Source organism: Pieris brassicae, chromosome 12, assembly GCF_905147105.1.
Source record: "Pieris brassicae chromosome 12, ilPieBrab1.1, whole genome shotgun sequence".
In the NCBI taxonomy this organism is placed as follows: domain Eukaryota; kingdom Metazoa; phylum Arthropoda; class Insecta; order Lepidoptera; family Pieridae; genus Pieris; species Pieris brassicae.
In genome coordinates, this window is record NC_059676.1 from 8,870,043 (window position 1) to 8,895,701 (window position 25,659).

At 32.8% G+C, this 25,659-nt stretch overlaps 1 protein-coding gene across 2 annotated transcripts; it reads right to left on the minus strand.

Annotated features, from left to right (window-relative positions):
* Positions 1 to 408: 408 nt before the first annotated feature.
* On the minus strand, positions 409 to 23,790 carry LOC123717458 (glycogen [starch] synthase). Of its 2 annotated transcripts, XM_045673456.1 has the most exons (19): positions 23,570 to 23,790; positions 18,865 to 19,008; positions 17,019 to 17,096; positions 16,191 to 16,297; positions 14,410 to 14,601; positions 12,927 to 13,021; positions 11,967 to 12,069; positions 11,424 to 11,532; positions 9,951 to 10,104; positions 8,845 to 8,965; positions 7,496 to 7,662; positions 6,168 to 6,282; positions 4,976 to 5,053; positions 4,535 to 4,709; positions 3,459 to 3,588; positions 3,125 to 3,206; positions 2,501 to 2,633; positions 1,848 to 2,169; positions 409 to 1,285 (listed from the first exon to the last, which is right to left on the minus strand). In XM_045673456.1, coding segments are annotated over exons 2-19 (2,301 nt in total). In that variant the 5' UTR covers positions 19,004 to 19,008; positions 23,570 to 23,790; the 3' UTR covers positions 409 to 1,284. The 2 variants fall into 2 exon arrangements, with proteins under 2 accessions (XP_045529412.1, XP_045529413.1); XM_045673457.1 differs by lacking the exon at positions 1,848 to 2,169 and having other exon boundaries at positions 23,570 to 23,785.
* Positions 23,791 to 25,659: the final 1,869 nt, after the last annotated feature.

Below are 25,659 nucleotides of genomic sequence, written 5' to 3' on the forward strand. Positions count from 1 at the left end.
ATCTACTAATAAATTATACATTTAATATAACTGTTGTAAATAATCTATTAGTTTACTTATGTATAATAATTCGTTTAAAATAAATCAGAACAAAAATGGTAGAGGAATAATCCGGCTGACCTAAAAATTTAAATATTGGTAGAATTTGAGCATGTACTACTATTTTAGTAGCAATAATTGCCAGTTGCCCGTCAGTACGCCACAATAATTATTCCATCTACTATTATTTCAGACAAAGAATCGCATTTAATTTCGTACCCAACATTAGTTACATAATATTTATGATTTCAGTGTCCAAGTAGGTCACCATAGTAGTCGTTCTAGCCTATGGTGTGGCTACAGGCTACAATTTTTTTTAGCTACAAGTTTATAGTTCATAGTTCTAGTGACTTTCATTGTATATTTTAAGAAACATGGATTTTTATACTATATCAAGAAAACTTTATGATATAAAATGTCTTTTTTTCAATGTGCGTATAGAAATCTGCAGTTACTGCTCTTTATCAGTAACACCATCAAAAATATATTTACCATAATATTCTACAGTCGAAAGCTAAACATATTTTATTATAGGAATAATATAAATTATAAAAACACTCAAATAAATTTCTAATTTTTGTATTGGTTGTGCGATTTTTATATTGTTTGATTTTAAATGCGCACAAATTCAAATAATTATTGCACTTCATACAAAAATAGACATTTCTAACATAGTAAAGATTAATTTTTCTACTTGAAACACTTGAAACTACGCTTTATAACATCATAATTTCTTCAAAGGGGAAAAAATTGCAAAATAAGCAGTATAGAAACTCGGCTATCAAAAATATAGTTGATTCATTTTTAGTTTTTGATAAATATGAGTATTCATAAGAGGTAATAGTTTGGCAGGCAGGAACTATTTTTTGTACATTTGTCAGATATATATGTGTATATATATAAGAAATATATTTAAATCATCATATAAAAAATATAAAAAAACAGGCAAGAAAGTTATTATAATTTTTTTTAATAACAAAAGAAAATGTTATTTCTAGATTATTCTCCAAATAGTGCTACACACATGTCGGAGCCAAGAATAAATAGAAATAAGATGGCGTGTGTTATCTAGATCTAACACATTTGTAGCACTATACCGCTTTCCCGATACATTACCAATTTATCCACTGTATAGGTAGTTACCACCACTAGTTATCGGTAATCCTCAGTTCGGCTAACTCCTTCTCCTCGTCCACTTCATCCTCATCATCAGAACCGTGGACTGAAGCGGCTGGTGTCGTGGCTCCTGGAACGTATAATGTATAACTTAACTGATAGGAAACGAGGGCACTCAATACGCAACAAACCGTGGATGGGTTAGAGAGACCAAATTCTCACCTGATAAAACACAGTCAGATATCTTAAATCTGCTTAAAATGTAACACAAACTCCAAATTTTTTGGCATCAATCATTACCTACAATCTTGTACAATAAAAACACTTTCAAACTCAAATAAAAGTAAGACTTCAAGAAATATGTGCAAACTCTCCTACCTAATAACCTCACCAAACAATGTCTAACAACCTCTCACGCGAGTGCTTGAGTCGGTTTTTCTAGAATATTCGTAGTTAACTCAACCAACTGATTACATATTGTTCACCATGTGCCAAAAACTGTGTGATAAAACGTTTTGCTCACACAAAAACCAACCTTCCTTCCTTCCTTAATGCTATCCTTAATCTGCTATTAAACTATAAGAAGGAATATTTCCCAATAATATCTAATAACCAAAACTAGTTTAACAAATACTAAAATGTGTGCCTATACTTTGCAAATCGGTGCTAAAACACACACGTGCCGTACGTACTAGTTTTTCTCAACACAATCACTGAGTTTGGCGATCAGTTGTTCGATTTGTTCAGCAACAGCCGCGTTCAATGGTTCAAACAGATCTTTAGCGTCAAAACTTTCGCTGACTTCCAGCTCAATCGCCTTTTCGAATCTCACTTCAATATCTTTCGATACTTCTACGTCTGTCACTTCTAGAATTTCTAGAGACTTTTGAAGTCTAACTTTGTCCTCCAGATCTAGACTGGTCTGTATTTCTTCATCTTTTGTATCCTTGTGTTGTTCTATTTCCTTGTGGTAGGATGCGGTCAGCCATGAGCTTTCTTGTCGGCTTTTAATTACTGGTTGTGGGAAGAAATGTGTTCGAAATTCAAATTTTTCGAAATTGAAATGTACTCACCTATCTGTACGTAGATTATCATTTACTGGGACATCAATTTAAAATGATAAAAGATTTTAGTAAAAAAAATACTCAAAAATGAAAGATTATATATTTGAACAAAACCTTAAGTAGGTTTGCGGTAAAATTTAATCAGCATTATAAAATACATAAATATACATACAATATATACGCAACTTAAATATACACACCAATAATTTTAAGCACTAAAGCCTTAAACAAAAGTTTTAGAAAGTAAATAAAGCGGCTGAACAAAATATGATGAAACTCACTGGAATGTGTGGGACTGGGTGGCTCGGATATTGGGCGTGGGTAGTTAAATCGCTTTCCGAGTTCCATATGCATGTGGTCAACATAATCAGGATATACGATTTTCAGTGCTTCGGCTCGCGCCTGACGATAGTACTGGAATAACGAAAACATTAAGCATAATAGACATAACGGCATTTTTAATTCGATTTTTTTTTCATATACCATGCAACGATTCTCCTCGAATGTCATGGTTGTATTTTAATTGTCATTTCCACATTGGACTCAAGATGAAAATTACTTCAACTTCAACAAAATTATGTATGGAGTTCCGCCAGGAAGCAACTTATGTCCAACATTATTTTTAACATACATTAACGATCAGCATGATATTTTGAGGTGATACACCTGTAATTTTCACAGAGCGTACCTGGACTGAAGTAAAGGATTAACGGACTGACAACTATTGAAGTGGCTTGAAATAACAAAAGATGCTGACTTTGATGGATTTTCTATTTTAAAGAATTTTCTAATTCTAATTCCTATAATTCGTGTTTAGAAAAATATACTTTATTCTAATTAATAATTTTTGTGAAGCACTAGAAAATTTTAACACTCAAAAAATTATATTAAATAATTCTACTTACAATTCCCAAATTCCTCCAATCGAGAAGATCGCTCAGTCTTTCCGTTCTGTTTCTTTGTATAATACGTTGACGTCTTGTTAGTCTGTGGATAAATTTCGATTTAATAAATGTATTTTTATAGAAGTTTTAAGTCATAGTATAATTGTCGTAAAGGTTTCAATTTTTATTGGCCAACTTTAGCTTTTCGACAGACTTTTTTTTTAAATCTTAATTGGAGTTCAAAGTCATATCAAATATCCAGGTCAGTTTTAATACCCGCATTTCTTGTTAACTAGTTTGTGAGGTTAACATGTAGCTGGAAGGGGTTCACCGGAACAAGTAAAATTCTACTCACTTTGTAAAGTCGAACATATACTGCGCCAATTGTTGTACAGAGCCCTCTAATGAGATGTAGCGGCGATCCACGACGTATATGCCGTACGACATCGGATCAGCTATGTGGTCTTGCATGAAGCAACCGAAGCCTGGAAATTAATCAAGAATTGATTAATTTTAAATTATTTTTAGAAAATAACGGGCTACAACTTGTCTTCCTCTCACGTGTGAGGAAGTAGGTGATAGGTTTCTGACTACACACGTCACCGATTTTTGGGTGTAACAGATGGCGTTTTCCTCACGATGTTTTCCTTCAACGTACCAGCTCAATTGAGCAAAGAAAAGTCCATTGATGCAGTGATTCGAACGCATGACCTGGTTGAGGGTAGCTCATGTAGATTTGATATAACTCACCACTTTTGATAGAACATAACAAAACAACTGTTCTAACGGATTCCAGTCACATATTACTTTAGGGTTTTTTACAAAAGAATCCTAAACATAAAAATGGTAAACAAAGAAATAAAAAATCTATTTTTATATGCATTTGTCTCCTAAACAAGACTGCTATGGTTACATTTGTACAAAACACAGCGGTTTTCTTATGTAACAAATTATGATTTTGTTTCTCAAATGGCGTTACAACCTTTTTAGGTCTGGGCCTCAGATTTATGTATCTGTTTCATGATCATTTGTTAATCAAATAGGCAAGTAGTAGGTGATCAGCTTTCTGTGCCTGACGCACGCCGTCGACGTTTTGGGTCTAATGCAAGCTGGTTTTCTCACGATGTTTGCTTCAACATTTGAGCGAATGTTAAATACAGCCGGGGATAGAACCTACGACCTCAGGGATGACAGTCGCACGCTGAAGGCACTACCGAGGCCAACACTGCTCTATGATTTAATTATTTAAAATAAAGAGATATATATGTATACACCGTATATATATATGATATTCCTTTTTTCTATATTGTGAATTAATATGACTCTAACCAGACTATGAATCAAGTTAAATCTTTCGTTTTAAAGACTCCTATTACTGTCAATAAAATATACAAAATTGTCAAATTATCCCAAGAAATATATTAAACTCACCAGACAAATTAGTTGTGACACTAGGTATACCCATAACCGTGCATTCGGCAGGCGTGTAACCCCAGGGCTCGTAATATGAAGGAAAGACTCCAAGATGACAACCTCTGACGAACTCCTCATAGTCCAGACCAAATAAGGGGTTGGTGGATGAAAGGAATTCCGGGTGGAATATAACCTAGAAGTATATTATATTTATTATCAAGCGCCGTTTTGAACATAGACAAAACCTGAAATAAATGCACTCCAAGTTCAACTGTCCCTTTTCTTGACAGCGTAAACACCATTTGTCAGAATGAGACAAAAACCTTAATAATTAAACCATTCCAATTTTAGCCTTATATATGTTATGAGTGTTTTCTATATTTAGCTTCAGAATGCATATATAAGAATATATATAATAACGAATAAGATAAATAAGGATTTTATAAAAAAAATACTCACTTTAACTTTATCGTTCACTGTATTGAAAAGTTCACACCTTCGAATTGAGTTGAGAACTGGATCGCTCCAGTCTTCCACCTAATAAATAATCAGATTTTTAACCTTCAAAAAATAATGTTAAGTATTACTTATTTAGGCTTACAAATAGTTGTACTTTGTATGTTTGTCCACAATCAGGAAAGTAAGTCATATTGAGATCTTTCTTGGTTTAAATCGAGTAGAAGCTCAGGGAACAGTTCAAGTTTTGGATATTCTTCTTTTTTTATAGAAGGCAAACGGGCAGGAGGTTAGGTTGATGTTAAGTGATACCACCGCCCATGGACACTCTCAATGCCAGAGGGCTCGCGAGTGCGTTGCCGGCCTTTCAAAATTTCGCTCTTTTCTTGAAGGACCCTAAGTGGAATTGGTTCAGAAATACTTCAGTGGGCAGCTGGTTCCACAGCGCCCTAAGAGAGGCCTTATCACTATATTTACTTTTTTAGAGACACACAGTTGCTTATATAAAAACGGCAGTGTTTATTAAGAATTATATATGTCGCAGTAAAGTAGTTAAATCAGAGAGTTAATTGAATCTCTAGACAGTTGATTAAATGTCGATATTCAATCAACTCGCTAGCATTTTGATTTAAATAAAGCAGCATCGAAACCGTTTAACCATCTGTCTGACCGAAAGCCAGCGTGTTGATTAACAATGTATAACAAGACTCCGCCATGATTATTTCATTTGTTATTGTTATTTCGGTTTGATCTTGAAGAACTGATTCCGTATTTTGCTTTATTGTCAATGGTTAGGTTAGGTTAGTCTTGTTGCTTAGGAACGTTTAGGAAACTCGTTAAACGTTTCGTTCACTCACTTGTCTGACGGAGCTTTAGCGACTTGATTGAATATCGATCTTTTATTAACTGACTAGAGATTCAATTGACTGTCTGATTTAACTACTTTATAGCGATATATATAATGCACCTGCAAAATATTATTCGTTATCGTAGAAAAAATAGTAATAAAATATAGATAATTTGACATTTGCCCGTACGGAAGAGGCCAACAGGAGAAAGTCGGGTTTGTCATCCATAAACCGACGTTTCACAAATGGCTGCTCACAGGCTTGTATATAAAAGAAGTAGATGCAAGCTGAGACCTAAACCATATCGGGTTATAGCGCTACTGGTTTATGAAGTTGATGATACTAACAATATTGTGGGTTGTAACAGGCGGAAGACCGTCACGTTGCAACGCGTAAATACATCTTTTTAGGCGAACTGTGTCTTCCTTCTGCAGTAGGGCTGATGTGTCGGGGAGATGGCCTCTGAAATTATAAATAAAAAAATTGTAAGAAAACAATTTTTTAACCGGATTAAAGCTATTTGTATTATTATAAACTTACGGTCACGATGACCACGTGACGAAGAATAAAAAAATGTAATTTATAAAAGTACCCACTCATTCGTCCCTATTAATGAAATAAAGTTTTTTCGGTGAGAAACACAGATTTTATTGAAGTGAAACTTCTTTAGTCAAAGAACAATAATAATAGTTTTTTAATTTTAATTTTCCACACATATTTAAAAGACAATTAAATTCCTAACATATTTTCCTTTTTGTATTGTCTTTCATTGACATAGCTTTTTCTCATTTAAAGAAAACACTTTTTATTGAATTGAAGCTATGCATTATTATAAACTTATAATTCTTTTATATGATTTTAATTTTTGCCGACGTTTCGCGTGCTTTACAGCATGCTTTTCACCGTGACGTAGCTTCAATCCGGTAAAAAGTGTTTTTTTAATATCTTCCCTTTTCCGGGAATAAGTCTAAGTCTCGGAAATCTAAAGTTTTAGATTTGTATAAATATGAACAAGTTTTAAAATTAGTTTGCCAAAGAAGTTTCCCTTCTGACATGTGTACTTTGTACGCAGGTATTTTTTAAATTTATTTATCGTATACATAATCAATTAACAACAGCGTTGTGGTAACACAAGCTGGACAGTTTTGTTGTGTGTTTGATAACAGTCGTTTAGTTAACATATTGTTAAATATTTTAATTCGCGAAAAGATTTAACACACTTTAGTACCCAAAACGCGGATAACCCTCTTAACTAAATCAGATCAATGAATCTCAAAATATTTCCAATAAAATCATAATCTACTATATCATTAAATTATCATTATAATGATAATTTTATAACCACAGTGTTGGCTTAGTTGCTTACGAGTCTCATCATGAGGTCGTATGTTCGATACCCGTGTACCAATGGAATTCCTATGTGCGTGTCTAACACTCCCTCGAAAAAGAAACTAGCATATCTCAAACTTTGACAATTGACATGTGTCACATAGAAAGCTACTTGTCTAAGAAATATTTATGCCTTCAACTATATGAGTTGAAGCGGCACTTGATTATTATATATTATTTAATAACAATAATGATAAGCCAGTTTGTTATTTAACCTCAAAAAGAGTTTATACTTTATAAGTAATCCTTAATAAATAAAATAATAAAGGAAATTAATGCAACATACCTCAAGCATATATCATACATCCTCTTTCCAATCTGCTGTTGAACATCCTGTATAGTGTCTCTAAGGGATTTGGTGACCGCGTGACCTCTTAAACTCTCAACGTTGAAGTTATTCGTCTTAGCGGGAAATATTAGAAAAGCTACTACGGTCATTTCTGACCCGGAAGCCTGAAAATGATTACCTTTGTTTTAACGCTGATTTACACGTATTAAGTTGCCAAGTCTTAACTAAATTTCAAGCGACTTAATTTTAAGTAACCGTTTACACGTAAAAATACTAAATAACTAGATAAACTCATTTGTTCGCTCAAGATGGACGACCACAGAACAAAAAAAAATCTGTAATTTAAGCTTTTAATATTCCATAAACAATTGTCCTTTAATTAACTTTATTGTCGTGTCTTCCGTCCACTTCGACATTTTCGAAAGAGTTTTATTTTAAATTAAGTAGGAACTACGTTGCAATCATTCCGCCAGTTTATGCTTTTCACTTAAATTTAACTAAATTTTGCCTGTCCCACGCCCACCAACTTAACCGAAAAATAGACAAAATTCTATTCTACCTTGTTTACTTGCAACTAAATTTTAACTTGCAACTTCTTACTAAATTCAATGTTTACACGGGTTAAGTCACTTAAAATTAAGTTAAAATTTAGTAGATTTTTAGTCAACTTGATATGTGTATATTAGCCTTTAAGCAAAAATAAGCTGGAAGCTTAAGAATGCCGTGGTACCAAATAGATAATAAAAATAAGTTTTTTTATAGCGGCAGCAGGCAAACGGGCAGATAACACGATCGTAAGTGAAAGCCCATGGACACTCACAGTTCCAGGAGGTTCGCAAGTGTGTAGACGAACATTTAAGAGTTTCTACGCTCTTTTCTTGAAGTTAAGTTGAATTGGTACGGAACTATTTCAGTGAAAATTGTTAATTTAGTATTTTACTATGGTAAAATACTTGAAGTTTACGTGAACAATCATTTGTCATATTTTGAAACATTGTCAATATTAACGTGTAACAAATTATGAGTTATTCATAATTACAGTCAAAACCGTTCACCACATCGTTTAGCACACATACCGGTTACATTAACCAAAATCAAAGGTCCCGGCTGAATTCTATGTATTAGGTACTTAATCACAACGTCATCTGGCTGACTATCGGTTTTACGACCAAATATGAGTAGTCCTTTCGAGGATTTTGACTGTATTTTAAAAGTTAAAATAAAATTTTGCTTATTTGAAAAATGTCTCATACAAAATCTATATATGGACTATGAACACTGCAGATATAAAAATCTGTAATATAGTACAAAGTAAAAATTGATAGTAAATAATGTTGAATACATACCTTCAAATAATGATTAAGCCGTGCGAGTGCTTCTATGAAGATATCCGCGCCCTTGTTACCGAACTCGTATCGACCAGCAATGAAGAAATATAACGTTTTGTCCAGATCAAAGTTAAAATGTCTGTAAAATATTACATATTACGTTTATGCCTGTATTTTTACATAGACTATATTTAATCTCATGTAAAGATTAAGTGAATCATAATTTTAAAGGCCTCTACTAAAATGATGTATGATAATTTTGAATGTAAACTATCCCGAAGTTTCCAGAAACATAACGGATTAAATAATAAAATTGTATTTTTTGGAATGGGATCTCGCTGTTGGCCTTAAGGGACAGCTCAGCTCGGGCTGAATGGGGTAAAATTGTGTTAACGAAATGTGTTTTATATAGATTTTTTAGGCACAGCATATTAAGAAAAACATATCCACAGAACACATACAGAAACCTTATTACCATCCAAAACGCTTTAAAAAAAACCAAACTTAAAAAAATTACTTTTAATTTTAAAAAGACAATAATTAAAATAGTTGTGTATGTACTTTGTTGTGTTTAATGTGATAATGTATATAATTCTTATCTTTATGTATACAATTCTACTGTGCGTGTGTATCTCACTGAACCGCTTAAACTGCTGGACCGATTTGAATGATATTTTTTTTATGCGTTCGGGTGCCGCCTTAGATGGTTTAGATTTACAAGCCCGGCAGATGACGCTGCAGTCGTTTCATACTATGTTTAATATCCTAATCGCTTGAAATATCATGCAGGACGACGCCTGTCAGGTCCACTAGTTACATGTAATTTGTTTATTAAAACCTGCATGGTGTATAACATCTGTATCGTTAGAGTTGAGCCCCCTTAAGAAAAAAGGCACATTCCCGTTAATATTATTATTTTATCTACTTTCTTGTAATCTATGAGTCTTCTTCTACAATCTATGTATCTTGTATCTATCTCTTTGGAGAATGATGTCTATGAAATGTTGAATGTATTTAAATACCTTAACTATTCCAGTGGTCGACCTATTGGAATGTTAATGCATTATAATTATAGTGGAGCAAGAACTGGCCGAGGTCTTTAAAAGCTATAAACTATTTATTACCCATAGAAATGTCCTCTAGCGAATTCATTGATTTTCTCCTTAGCCAACGCGTGAAGATTCTGAAACTCATGAAGCGCTGAAAATTTCTTCACATTCAAACCGTTTGGCGTTATGAAATCCGGCTTTCTTTTGAGAAGGTGTTCCGCTTCGAATCCTGGAAAAATAAAACAAAATGTAGTATTGTCTTTCGATAAAATAGCTTTTACATATTAAGAAAAACACTTTTTGAACGGATTAAAGCTATGTAATATTATTAAAAACTTATAATTATTTACATAATTCTAAAAAAAATTTTCGACGTTTCGTGTGCTTTTCAGCGTGCGTGGTCACGGTGACTAAAGACAAAAGGTGTTAACACACACAGCTGCAGAGAAAGTTGTGTTATCTGTATTTATTTCGCCGAAATTGATATCGATTATAAGATGACGGGTTTTTGCAAAAATGACTCAGGGTATCCTATATTCTCGAAAATAGAGGACACCGTGATACTTTTGACATTTAACACCTTTTGTCTTCAGTCACCGTGACCACGCACGCTGAAAAGCACGCGAAACGTCGGAAAAAATTTAACATTTAGAATTATATAAATAATTATAAGTTTTTTATAATAATACATAGCTTTAATCCGTTCAAAAAGTGTTTTTCTTAAAAAAAAATGTATTATACTATTCAAAAATCCTAAACTATTTGAAAATACTACAAGAAAATGAATATGAAGAAATTTTATATGATTTTTCTGTTTCTATATCGTGTAACAATTATTTAATGCTCAAATCTTGTTTAACGTATTGTGAATAATGTTCATATCGCCATTACATATATCTTTTAGAAAAACCTTTTAAAGTTTTCTATATCTGCTTCGTGATATTTTTTTTCTAAATAGGCCTGACACACGTCGTCGACTTGTTGGGTCATAGGCATGACAGTTCCCTCTCTGTTTTCCTTCATCGTACGAGAGTTAAATATTAAAATGTCCATCGGACGCATGATCTTAGGATTCGTACGCTCAACACATTTTTTTAAACATCGCTAGGAATATTGATAAATCTATATTAAAAAATCATTAACATAGGGAACGCAATCGTTGTTGATTTTTTTAATAGAAGATTGCAGAAGGCTCATCTGATGTTAAGGAGGACTCGCGTGTTCGTTGTCGGCCTCTTAAATAGTACGCTCTTTTCTTAAAGGAACCTATTGGTTTGAAAATACTTTAGTGGGTAGGTGGTTCCTCCTTAAGAAAAGTTGTGGAATGACTGACGAGGTGATACGGGTGGAATTTCGTATTCTACCACGACGGCCGACGATGAAACTCTGCTGCAGGTATCAATCCAAACAACTCCTCTGAACACTGTCCAAAGTAAATGCGGTTGAAGATGCAGAGTGACCCCACATCTCTACGTAAAGCCAGGGCATCAAAACGTATGTTAAGGTAATATGGCAAATATCATAGTTGTAAAAAATCTCTTATAATACCTGTAATATCGGAAACTGTGGTGAATGTATGCGTCATATGGGCCGCGGCACGCTCCATACAATATCTGTGGTATATCTGTCTCTTTCCCGCCTCTTCGTCAACTGAGAACTAGAATGATACAAATATATGTATTACAGAGCTGCCGCAGAGCAGGCGGAAAATTATAAACGGCTAGGTTTAAAGTGTTTTTCCTCCTACTATGATTTTGTCCCCTTCGTAGTTTAGGGGACCCCCGAGGGGTTCAAGTGCACAGGGATTAAAGATTTAAGATAAGCCTGGTAGATAGTACCGGTGACACCAGAGCTGGTGCTGGCTGGCACCTGGCTCATTAAACTAGTATAGAAATACAGCGGAACATACATACATATAGGAAATTCTGCTAGCGATAAAGGTACACAGGTAATTATTATTATGAATATTACTATATTTGTATCCAAAATATCTATAGTAAAATATGTTACTTTATAGTTTGGCTTTTGACTTTTTTGGACATTAGAAAACGAATGAATTTACTATAAAAATTTATTTTTAGTATAACAAACCTTATCCAAGTTATTGTAGAAATCAGTGTTGCCAGCGCACAAATATCTTCCGAGGAGGGTCGCGTGTGTCGTGAACACGGTCGCAACATCCACATGACGAACACTGGCAATAAATATATTTAATTTAAAAATATTATCGTTTATTTATTTTTAGTTATTACCATGTAGGTTAAGTGTTAATTTGCTTTATGTATGAATATTTAAGGCGTTTTTTTAAATAGTATATACAGTGGAATCTATAGCTCGAATGTCAAAGAAAATGTTAAAAAAATCGAATTAACTAGTTTTCAACTTAACAAGAACATCGAGATTCAGCCGATTTAACTGCTACAGTTTATTGAAAGAAAATTTTTTTTACCGGATTAAAACTATTTGTATTATTATAAACTTATAATTATTTACAAAATTTTACATTTAAATTTTTCCGACGTTTCGCGTGCTTTACAGCGTGTGTGGTCACGTTTATAATAATACAAATAGCTTTAATCCGGTTAAAAATTTGTTTTCTTTCAATGTGTAAAAGCTATGTTAACAAAAGACAATACTATGCTGCAGTGTATTTTTCGAGAGTATGCAACAGATATATATATATATATATATTTTAATAATTTTATGGCCTGGTAACGAGACCTTTAAGCCAAACAAATATATTCATTCCTTGACAAAAACAATAGAACAGAAGCCTCGAACCCGAACATTCACTTTGGATTTTATTTCTATTATTTCAAAGTAAGAAGTTATATTTAAATAACTACTTACGAAGTCACCTTTTAGAATTTCGAGTTAAAGAGTATTAATAAATATTATATATACTTCGTTGGAAAATAACATTTAGTTCGAGTTACAAAGTCTAAATAGTTTTTCACCTACAGACAAATACGACTTACCAAGGTTCGAGTTGTAGAGATTCCACTGTAATATGATATAATTAGTTTCTAATACAAATTGGTAATAACTTACCGCAATACAATGAGACCAATGCCCGCCTGCCATTCGTGGAAATGAGCCACAACTCGCGGTGGTGTATCACTGTACTTTTCAGCTGCTTTGCGGAACTAAAAATGTTCAATATTATAGAATACACAAACCCAACCGCCACGCTCAGTCGTCCAAATCCTCTTAATAATTTTATAAACAATAGCGACATATATAGAGGATATATACGATGGCGAAGGTCAAAGTTTGCGATACCAAGGCCCAGAACGAGTCTATTCCCCGTCCTACACTATCGACATCTTTACGCAGACTGAGTTTACAACAGCCATATTCTGTATTTAATATATGTACATAATCTCATTGGCTTAGTACTCTAATGTTTAGTGAATAAGATAAGATACTTATTTTATTTATTTACAAAAAAAATTGAACATAATTAAATCAAAAGGAGGGCAACTGGCGGCCTTATCGCTTACGAGCGATCTCTTCCAGGCAATTGTGACTAAAGAAAAAAAAATGTATTAAATTACATAAGATAGGCAAGTAGTGCAAATACAAGTAATACACATTTATTAAGACAAAACTAAACGGGAACAAAAAAAAACTAAACTAAAAAGATGATAGAAAAATCGAAAGTAAAAAGACACATGAATCACGATAATTTAAGATAAGTCTCACATCAGTAAGTAGTTAGTAAGAAAGCTAGGGATACGATGTGCACAGGTAATGGATATCTACACTTATGAAAGTCATTATTAAAAAAAAATTGTTAATCACGATATAATAACGTGATACATTCATCTTAAGCTACTGTAGGCTTACCATTGGACCTGTGTGACCTTTCAAAATTTCCTTTATAGTTTTAAGAAATATTTGTTTAGTATAAGTTCTAATTGAGGACCTATCCGTCGCCAAACTCCAAAAGTTAGTAGACTAGAAAATATGCAAACATAGCACATTTTTGATACTTTGAATTGAATTTATGACGCAAATGTATATAGAACATGATTTTGAAATTTACACGATATATTTTATCGCAAGCAAATAATCCATTTAAGAAATAAACTGGATAAAATTACATTAATTTAATGTTTTACATAAGCAATTGTTATTACGGGCCGGCGCGCCTCAGCGCTCCAGCTCTCCATTGCGTACCGCAATCCACCCCGAGACACTGACACAACAATGCGTGCTGGAATAGGGCTTTAAGGATAGTTTTGTTAGTGTTCTGGTATTTGTATGACCCCTATTAGGATAAAGCCTAATTTTTTCATTAAGCTTTGAGAAAAATTCGTCCATTTTTTCCCCGCTGGCTCTATTACGTCATCTGTTCCTCTTTACTTTTGTTTAAAATTATTTAAACTAATATTTAGTTATTTAAAGTAAAATTATTTATTAGAAAGAATCTATATTAGACCAATTTCAAAAATTCTTTTACCAATAATGGTACGTATATATTTATTACCTAAATATTAAAAATAGGCATATTATTTCAATAAATTCTTACCTCCGTGATAAACTGCGCAACCATAAAGCCAAGTATAACAGCGTCATTGGCTTCAACATCCAGATGTGGTATTCCAATGGAACAGGTGCTCCAGAGTTCCTGCTTGTAACTGTCCATCTGCCACGCGGCTGAGCCGATGTCAAAGAGAATTATTTGGGGGTTGCCATCTACAAGCCAGGTGCCTGTGTGTAACTGGAATTAGTAAATTGTATATATGTTTGCGGAATCTACATTGTATGGTGTTAAAACACCACAAATTAGTTCAACGATATTCCTGTAGGTACACAATGTACACGTTCGTCAAAGTCAGAGTCAACACAATGTACACTTATGAACGTCAAAAAAGAAATATACATTAAATGCGTCTAATTTTACATTTATTTATTTACACTTCGTTACACTACAATATCAAAAAAATCAACATAATTAAATCAAAAGGAGGGCAACTGACGCTTTCGAGCGATCTCTTCCAGGCAACCACTGTGAGTAAAGAAAAAATAAATGTATTAAATTACATAAAATAGGCAAGTAGTGCAAAAATACCTGTAATACACATTTATTAAGACAAAACTAAACAGGAACAAAAAAAACTAAACTAAAAAGATAATAGAAAAATAGAAAATAAAAAGACACATGAATCACGATAATTTAAAATAAGTCTCACGTCAGTAATTAAGAAAGTTAGTGATACAATGTGGACAGGTAATGTTTGTACAGAAGAAATTTAAAGGAAGATAGAGAAGGAGCTAAGCGAATAGGGACGGGAAGTGAATTCCATAGCCTAACTGCAGAGACCATAAAGGAATCGCCAAGAAAGGAGGAGTTATGAGATGGGATTTCAAGGGTATTCGGAAGAGTGTAAGCTATAGTTATGGGCTCCCAAAAAATCGAAGTCATTTTTGAGATAGGAAAGAGTTTTAGGGTTGAACAGGATGGAATATAGGAGATGGAGAACATAATCATCATTGCCAGTTCTCAAATGGACGGCAGTAAAAAATGGTTCTAAGTTTATTACACACGTGAATGCTGAGGCTATTCAACTTCTTGACACCACGGGCCAACTGCAAAGATTGAAAAGGTCTAAACCGTTTGAATTTGTGAGTGTACTTTAGTAATAGAACACGACATAGTGTGTTTCCCTAAATATACTGTAAATAGTATTATTAAAATTTATAATAGTTGTCTTAAGCTAGATCGTGATGTTAAATCATGGCGATTCATTAAAAAAAATGCCAGTTCTCAATTCAAGGCCTTAGAACGGACGAAAAGAACTGGCAACTCTCCATGACTCTTTTAAACCTAGGTTTTATTTACAATGTATGTGTTATCTGCAACAATGCTTCTCGTTGCTTGATAGAGCAGTTAATAATTGGTTATGTATATCATCTAATATTATTAAGTCTTGTCGCAAAAATTAAAAATTTATAAGTATTAGCTTGCGAGTAAATTGCAACCTTACCAACTAAACCTTCCGAGTAGATGAGAAAGAGATATACGTTGTTAGTAAGTAGTTAGTTAGTTTGTATTTTTTATTACAATAAATTATAGCAAACGGAATATAAACGCTCATTAATTTTTTAATTAAAAATCAATCAGTTTACACTATAAGCGCGTCTTCCCTATCTCGTATCGTAGATACAATTTAAATAAAACAGATAATAAATATTTTATTTGTTCACGTTTGGTTTTTATTTTCCTACTAATAATTATTGTTTAAAAAATAACATTCTTTTAGCTGAATTCTATATATTTTTACGGAATAACTGTTAAGATTGCGCTACCTTATATCCCTGACTTCTCATGGCGTTGACTGCTGTCGTGAGAGGTGAATTTGGTGGAAAGTCCTGTTCTTCTACTTCTTGACGAGCGCAGGTCTCCTTGAAAGGACCTAAAATTCATCATTTCAGATTACCAATAAAACAAGGTATCCATAAAAAACTACACATAGTCACTACACATACAACATACACATATTCAATTTGGTGGATTGAAATAAATTTGGTGGGAAATTAATGTCAATTTTTTTTAAACTAATCTTAATTTAGTATTTATTTTTAGATAATACCTACCTGAGGGCTTAGACAAGATTACTTAACACTAGTATGTAGAAAGTCGGAAACTAAATTTGTTACTACTGTTAAGGCATATTGACTAAGCCCCCTGAACATAATTTATTGAGCTACGAATCAACATGGCATGGGATCTTTAAATAACAGCGAACAACACGAAATACTTAATTCAACTTACTGTTAATAAGTTATCTATCTATTATTCTATAAAATTATTTATATATTTTATTATAATAATTGCTGGGAAAATAATAACATGCATTCATAATTCCTTGCCTTCAAGAAAAGAGCGACGCACTCGCGAGCCCTCTGGCATTGAGTGTCCATGGGCGGCGGTATCACTTAACATCAGGTGAGCCTCCTGCCCGTTTGCCCCCTATTTTATAAAAAAAAATACTGGGTAACAAAGAAACTCGTTCGGGCGACAGACCAGAGGAGAGCCTTTCATTCTGGGCTGGCTATCAAACGTTACTGGAAACTAACTTAGACCTTTGTGTGTATTATACAATTATGTATTATCGCGAAAAATAAAATTCTTACCCAATAAACAATAGTTTTCGCCCATCTCCTCAGTAGAGACAAACGCTTTGGACCTTATCACTGTGTAGATTCCACCAACTGAAATATAAATACATTAAAAATTTCCTTTCGAGTTTCCTTTGCGCAAGAGACTGTAAAATAACAAAAAATTATTTAAAGGTAAAAAATGTTTGTATCACTTTAAATCTTTATACAGTAAAAGCTCTTTATTCGCGCATCCTTCATTCGCGTTGTCACAATTCGCGCCGAAAGCTTTCTATATACGCTGATCTAATCAGTACATACATAATAATTCTGATATGAATGTTATGGAACGCTAGAAGAACTTTGACATAGCAAAATACATCGTAAACATAAGTCAAACATTGGAAGAACTAAAGTAAACATTCATGCTGGAAAAAACTGTGGCCTGCTCTGACTACGGTAAATAATAATAAAATATACAAATCTTATGAAATTTGATTTAAAAAATGTATGTTCAAGTGTTGGAGCATGGTTAAAATTGCAATTATAATATTATTTTATTATCAAAGACAGTACAGGACGTACGTGTGACGCTGGCTTTGTATAAAAATGATTAAGAACTCAATATAACCTTTTTTACAATTTGTTTTAAATTATTCAATATTTCCGAAATTGTTTTCTTTATGATATTAATTAAACAATCATTTGATTTTAATGACATATAGTTTAGCTTTAAAGTTCCATAGAATGAACCTTGTAGACTAAATTTGGAGGGCTGATAGCGACGTGAATCTCTCGTTCGTATATATTAAGTTTCTCATGTAAATAAAAATACACTTTTTGTAATGAGTTAGTTTAAAGTTAATTAGTTTTAAAGAAGTTTATTCTCATTAACACATACAGGTCACTTATTGAAAAAAATATTAAAGAACAATATATGACGACGCCAATTACTACACCAAAAACTTTCGCAGGCGTATTCGGAACAGGTACACTGTGTTGAAAAGACTGGCTCCGAAATAAGTAGCTTTAAAAGAACTATGCGCGCATTTGACAGGGGTCTTAGGGGAAAATGTAGAAACTATAGGATTTAGTCATAACTAGTAAAAATCATGTCCCGTTAAGATCTTTTAGTTATAATTTGAAAGGATCATATTTTTTACACCTCTCGTATGACGTAGATATTATCTTGTAAATGCAGGAGCAAGGCTCAGACAATGGCATCTTTTGTGTATATTCAGAGCGAGAACGCAACCGGTTTTCGGTTCGGAATCACTTGCGACTTAGACTAGACTAGAAGTTGTGTAAACTGTTTGCCAAGGGAGTAAACCATTGTTTGAGTGGAAGTGTTTTTTTATTAATTTACACTGGAGCGATTCTATGTCTAAAAAATCTTCTATAAAGTTATATTATGAGGCAGACATAATAAAATCTTAATTTGAACAATTAATTAACTTACTTTTTTCTTTTACGGAAACTTTTTTTTAATTAAGTCCGCGCGCGGTTTTTCATAGCAGCCAGTAACATTTACGTATAATAGTCGCGACCGATCTCTTTGGTGCTGGAAACACTGATATGCACATTCCAAATTCAAATCACTTTTAATGAGGGATGTCCGTTTTTCCTTTTTTTTATTGTTAGAAAATTATTTTACAGATCACGTTAATAAAGGGTCTACCAAAACCTTGGGAGATAATAACAATTTTTAAATTGAAATTTTAATACGACATAGAGATCCGAACTAAGGATTCAAGTGTCCATTCTATAAAGTACAGTTGTCCAATGAAACAGTTGGTTGAATTTCGTATCCTGTATGTATATAGGCAATGTACGCATTGATATATAGATAATATTATCTTTTTTTTGACTGTATCAAAAGTACCTTTATTTGCAGCTTCCCACGCGGTTTCGAAGGTCCATCTATTCTCGTCAATAGCCGCCTGCCCGCGGTCCATGTAGGACAGGAGGTCATGTGTTGACTCGGAGCGGTAAAAGCGTCGGGACGATCTATCTCGAGACATGTTATCTGAAAATATTTATTATATTTATTTCAGTATTTACACTCTTAACCTACATAATAATAAATAATTTAAAAATACTAAAACTAAATTAAAAAGTTAGGTCTCCGTGGCCGTGTCTTTACCCCATTCACTCGCTGTTTAGTCTTTGAGTGAAGCCCTTGGGGTCACTGGTACAGATACCGGCAAACTTCTTGAGCCATAAACAAGGGAGATACCGGCAAACTTCTTTAGCAATAAACAAGGGAGTGGGGGAAAGTTTGCGCATGGTACACAGACGTCGCGGGACACAAACGTCAACTGATTTACCAATCACGTGATCGACATGTCACTCACCCGCTGACCCCCCCCTCCAGTGTTACCTAACAATCGCATCTGCGCAGGCAAGGATATTATTCTAATGCTTTATGATAAACAACATTGTTTATTTGTTTTTCTGGCGCGTATATAAATTGTTTTGTTGGTTATCCGACAATACTATATATTTTATCAATAGAATAACTCCGATCGAAGCATTTGTTTAAAACGATATTAAATTTTCTTACATCCTTTTGACGATATTTGCAGCACACATTCTGTCAATGTTACAAACGCCACAAGGTTACATGAACAATGTTTGAATTGTAATAAATTTGCTATCCAAACAAGTATTAGTAAATTTTCTAATTTTCCGCGCTATTTTCTTTATTTTTTTTGTTTAGAGTGTGTTGGCCTAGTGGCTACAGCTTGCGGCTCTCATCTCTGAGGTCGTAGGTTCGATCCCCGGCTGTGCACCAATGGATTTTATTTCTATGTGCGCATTTAACATTAGCTCGAACGGTGAAGGAAAACGTGATGAGGAAAACAACTTGACTTGGGTCTAAACCCAAAAAGACGACGGTGTGCGTCAGGGCCAGAAGGCTGCCTAATTTTTTTTCTTTCAAAAGAACCGTCTCCTGACAATAACAAAAAAAGCATTACCGAAATCGGTCCAGCTGTTCACGCGTGATGCCGTGACCAAGGGAAATAGGGATTCATATTTATATATAAATAGATAAGGATATGTCATTCTTAAACCATAACTGACGATTTTGATGTTATGTAAATAAACAGCAGACATACGTCAACTTTGGCAGCAATCCAAGACCCATCATTCAGTGATGAACTTTGTAAATATGTAATTGTTAAAAATATGCTAATATTACGTAATGAGTGATTAGATCAAGGTCAAATCAAAATATATTTATTCATATCGGTAACTAGGCACACTTATGAACGTCATTAATTAAAAGGGAAGATCTAAATTTACACATATTTCGTCTATAAATGTAATCTATATCGGATGTGTATATTGACTAAATGTTTTCTTTAATAATATGACTGTGCAGCTGTAAGATTACTAATAACTAAATTAACAGTTCGATACCAATACCAGTTTCGAAAAGGGGATAGAGCGGATGAGAAATCCTTCCCAGCTGTTTCGTCAAGCTTATACAAGGAAATTGTAAGGAACTGCACCAATTGGAACAAAATCACATATTAATAACGTAACAAACGCTTATCAAGCAAAAGGACACGGCCTGACATTATAGTCAGAACAAAACACTATTAGGAGTGATTTTTTTTCAACTTAATATTTCATTGCTCTAAATTTGAACAGATCTACTTGTACCGCAGAGTTCCGGAAGCTCTAGAAAGTTTATAAATCGAATTCATGCTGGATATAATTTAAATACATTCGTTATTCGTATATGAGGGCAATCGTATCCAGTCGTATTTAATTACGTTAACAACTATTGAAAAATCAGGACGTAGCAAATTCAGCACTGCCCCGACTCTGAATCTTAATGTTATTTAAATAACTCAAATAATAATAATATTCTTAAGTAGGTAATCACCCTTCTTTCTGACACATATCATCGATTTTTGGATTTGATACATGCTGGTTTCCTGACGATGCTTTTGTGTACACTACATGTAAGTGTTAGATGCCGAGGTTCGAACCTACGACCTCAGGGAAGAAATTCGCACGCTGCAGCCATTAGCTCAAGCTAGGTAATCTTGTAATGAATTATTTATTTACACTTTATTACGTTATACAAAAACATACGTATATAGAAAAACAGGTAACGTAAATTATTAGGCAACAGGCGTCCTTATCGCTAATAAGCGATTTCTTCCAGGAACATGTAACACTAACTATAAGTAAAATCTTTAAGTAAAAAATTAATAACATAAACAAACATGCTAATCCAATGGTTAATGAGTCACAATTAATATATACAACGTGTTTTACACGTAATCACATTTCTTTTTCTATTTGTAAGATATCACTGCCAATATCCATACGTAAAACTACAAGGAAAACTGGTAATAATTAAGTAACCCATTTTTCCATACAAACAAATGCAGGTAAAATTAGTCAATAATTGAACAAATTGCAAATTCACTCATACTAGACATCGGTGAAAAACGGCAACAATTACCTTACCAATTCAGTAGGATCAACAGAATACCTACAGTCGGGACGTAAATATTATAGCTAAGTACATTTGTGTCGAAATTGTAACAATTAAGATTAATAGGATAAGATTGTTTCAGAAGTGTCGTAAGAATATCTCACAAATGTGTGCCGTGTAGCTTAGCGTATGATAAATGTAATATAACAAATTTTATTGATTTTATAAATCGGCTAACAATTGATTTTTAATGTCCTAAAGGTCGCATATAATCGTTTTAAATTGTAATTCTAGTAGATTAACATAAATTTCAGGAATCATATATGAATTTAAATATGTTGTGAATTTTTGAGAAATTTCAGAGCAACAGAAGTTGTTATATAAATTGTTTTGTAAGCTGCATTAGGAAATATGCAGGACATGATTGTAATTATTACAATATTAGACTTACTAACAGAAAACCTGTAAGATGTTATACTATAACTTTTGTTTTGTCTATGATTCTGTAAATAAAAGTAATCTGTAGCTACCATGTGTCTAAAAATTAAATCCACAAAATCTTTGTGTCAAATAATTGTATGATTTTTTGTAGTATTGCGTGTACCAGGGGCGTTAATATTTTTCATAAAACATGAATAAAATATCGCTGACATTTTATGTTAACATTTAATACCTTGTCAAACTAAAGGAAAACCTACTGGTCAAGTAAGTGACCGCAATCCGCATGCTGTATTTTATAGGTATGTGACGATCCGATCCGGTCCGTTAATATTATTTCATATCAGTTTTTTATATTACAAATGTGATCTAAAAATCGGTAATTTTCATTTATAGTATTAATAGTGTGCAACTAAACAAAAAAATAATACAACACGAAATTTCTAAATATTAGAATCATCACAGTGTGTGAGGGCACACAATCTTTACGTTAAACAAAATCATTTCAAGCTTTACAATCCCATCTATGGGGTTCTAGTATGTGCGGTTAATATGGGGTTACAATCTCGCCTGAAAAATTAATCTAGCCAAACAGCAGTAAGCTTAATATTCCAGAACCATATCAATTTAATAAATTCCTTTTTTGTAAAAACCTGACTACGATTTAACAAATTAAAAAGCACTCGAACTTGTGTGAATATTAGATAGAGCCAAAACATTTACAAATAAGTAACCAACTGGTAGGCTTAGTGTTCGCAAATTATAAATTTACTGACATGCTTGTTCTTATCAATGTGTATTTACAGTTATTAAATAACTATTTAGAATCATTTTGGAATACCTCAACCTAATAATATATCTATAATATGCGTTATCACATGGCCCTGACTTTTAACAACAGATAAATGATAATCTATGTTAGTTTTATGTTAATTTCTTATTGGAGTACAAATCAAATATTGGATGATTGAATTTGCTTGCATTCTTCTTCATAAATGAAGTATCTTTATTGCAATATTGGCAAACTTTATATGTTTTATTATGAATATATTACACATAATTTACATCAGCTTTTGCCATCAATATAGGAGAAAAAAAGCTTTAATAATTAATGAAGGTGAGTGAAAAACATCTACAACTAAAATTACAATCCTAACATTAAAATGCAAATGAAAAATATAATATGTTTAATGAAATTCAAAACAAAAGTGTTTACTAGCAGATGTAAAATTAAAATGTGTAATGTTAAGGAAAATAAAAAAAAAACAAAATCATAAGAAAAAAATATTCATCCACCAAATATTATATTTTTATTAATTTAACTATTAAAAATGGAATAGTAATTAAATGTAAAGGTTATTTCCAAATTCAGTTAGGCTTGATAATTAATATAATTATAATTTTCATAAATTCATTTATTCACAGGACAATACTACTAATAATTTATGACCACATTCATTAGATTATTGTTATACTGGATAAATGATATTAAAAAAATTATTGTCGTTTAACTTTACTACCCTACGTAAATTAATACCGGTCAGCCGGCACTAAATTACATCACACGTGTATGGAAGACATAATATAAAATATACTTAATACACGAGCTCATTCAACAACAGGTGATAAAGTTATTTATAGATACTCAATGAAAGACTTGTAAGCCAAGAAAGTAAAAAGTTTAGGTACGTACGATTTTAAAAGAGGAATACACCGCCGAAGTATCTTTTTATATAGGTTTATCACAGAAAACTTCACTTATTACGTGGCACAATTTGATGTTTAACACAGAAAAATTGCCGTAAAGGGTATTTATGAATTTCTTTTCATAATTAACATGTCTACGCGGGTAGAAAATTCAAATTAGAATAATCTTTAAACTTCAGTTTAGTAACGTCAAAAACGCCGATGGACTTGTTTTGAAGGTCACCTTCAAGTGACAGCTGGGTTTTTAATTTATGACATGACAATAGATACAAGTCTTTCGGAAACGTCATAATAAAAATAGTTTAACATATCACATATTCTGAAGAAAGACCTTCCTATCAGTACTGAATAGAATTCTACATGTTATTATGATAAGGATTACGAGTTAATTTTATCTTGGACTTCTGAGTGTATATTCGATAACGATTTGTTTCCATAGAAATCATTATCATTTTTACTATATATGCATTGCAAGCGGGAATATAGTCGGTAGGCTCTGCTCAAGTAAAATCCCAATTTACCTCATACAATGATGATGTTGGTACTCAAACCCAATTCAATAATGTATTAGGAAATACTATTTTTATAATTTCTCTAGCAGTAATCATTTCTATTGAGCAGTATTATTTTTTTTACCCTAACACGGAAGAGACCTTGTTAAAAACTTATATCTATTTTGATTTGCTGGGACTTATATTCCATGGGATCATGAAACACCTGGTATAGCAGGCCGTAAAACTGTTTAATTTTTTTTTCTTATATGACGATGCTGACCTATCCGTTCAAATTTTCGTGGTGCGTCATGAACTGTCATTAACAGAACTAGTTCGTACCTGGATACCCCATACGTAGGAGTTAGGATAAGTGAAATGATTACGATCGAATACTTAATGCAATCTCAAGAAATAATATAAAAAATCAACGTAACGTTTTATTTGGTCTTACACAATACATATAAATATAACAATCAAAATCTTTAGATTTAAATATAAAGGTTGGGTTTTTTATAAATCACAGTTAATATTTAATCTAAGCTTAGTGGTGGGCTAGCGTCAAAGTCATCGGCAAAAGGATCTGCTATATTATTTACGTTGTCAACAACATTAAAGTTTAATTTTACAGGATTTACAGTTGGTCTCTTCCCAGATTTTCTAAGTGGTAACACAGGGCTTGTCTCTATTTTTGAGTTCTCTTTATCAACAATACTAGATTTTTCTACACTGATAACTTGTACTTTATTTCGAGTGGTCAACGGACTTTTGAATGTGTTAGCTGCATTTTTTGATCTATTTATTATATTTATTGGACTTAAAGGTGGTGGTTCCCCGTACATTTTCAATTTGGCTATTTTTGCGTTTACTTTTTCCTTACGTAATAATTCCTGCGGTGCCATATCTTGTGTATCCCTTTGTTTGAAGGTAGACTCAAAATCTAGACCGCTAAGATTAAAATTAGCGTCTTTGGCAATTGGTGAATCTATAAACATCTTGTTTTTGGAAATATTATAATCGCTATTATTCATCCGGTATGGTGATACATCGTTGCCATGTTTCATACTAGCAAAATTATTCTTGAAAACTACACAGTCTTCTTGAAATTTTCTTTTATCCAATCCAGAGAAAATTTTTATCAGCTCTATTGAAACCTCTCTAATACATTTATATTTAGATGTTTTTGTAAAATATGAAAACTCGGTAGCACGATATTGTGGTATACTCTTCATTGTGTTGCCAGATCTCTTTTGCAAATTGATACAAGCGACGATTTGACCAGTATCCAAAATATGTTCGAAGCCAAATTTTTTTATTCCACCCCAAAAATTGACACAGATTATATTTTTATTTTCATCAGCGAGGAATACGTTTTGAAATAGCTGTTTTGAGGTTTCAAATTCTCTACTTGATGGTTCGATTAAAAAAAGAAAACCAACTGTATCAACTTCGTTATAGTCTGTGTTTAAAAATGAATTTTTGGTTAAATCTCGAATAGGGTGATATCGTCGCATCAGCGACTCAATAATTGTAGTTTTCTTAGAGTTTTTAACTTCACAGTTTTGGAATATCGATTGGCGGCTAG

Coding starts and splice junctions, on each gene's coding strand:
- LOC123717458 (XM_045673456.1), bottom strand. CDS start 19,003: ATGTCTCGAGATAGATCGTCCCGACGCTTTTACCGCTCCGAGTCAACA. Junction 14,602..16,190: donor TGAGAAGTCAGGGATATAAG/GTAGCGCAATCT, acceptor TACTAATTCCAG/TTACACACAGGCACCTGGCT. Junction 4,710..4,975: donor CAGTGAACGATAAAGTTAAA/GTGAGTATTTTT, acceptor ATATACTTCTAG/GTTATATTCCACCCGGAATT.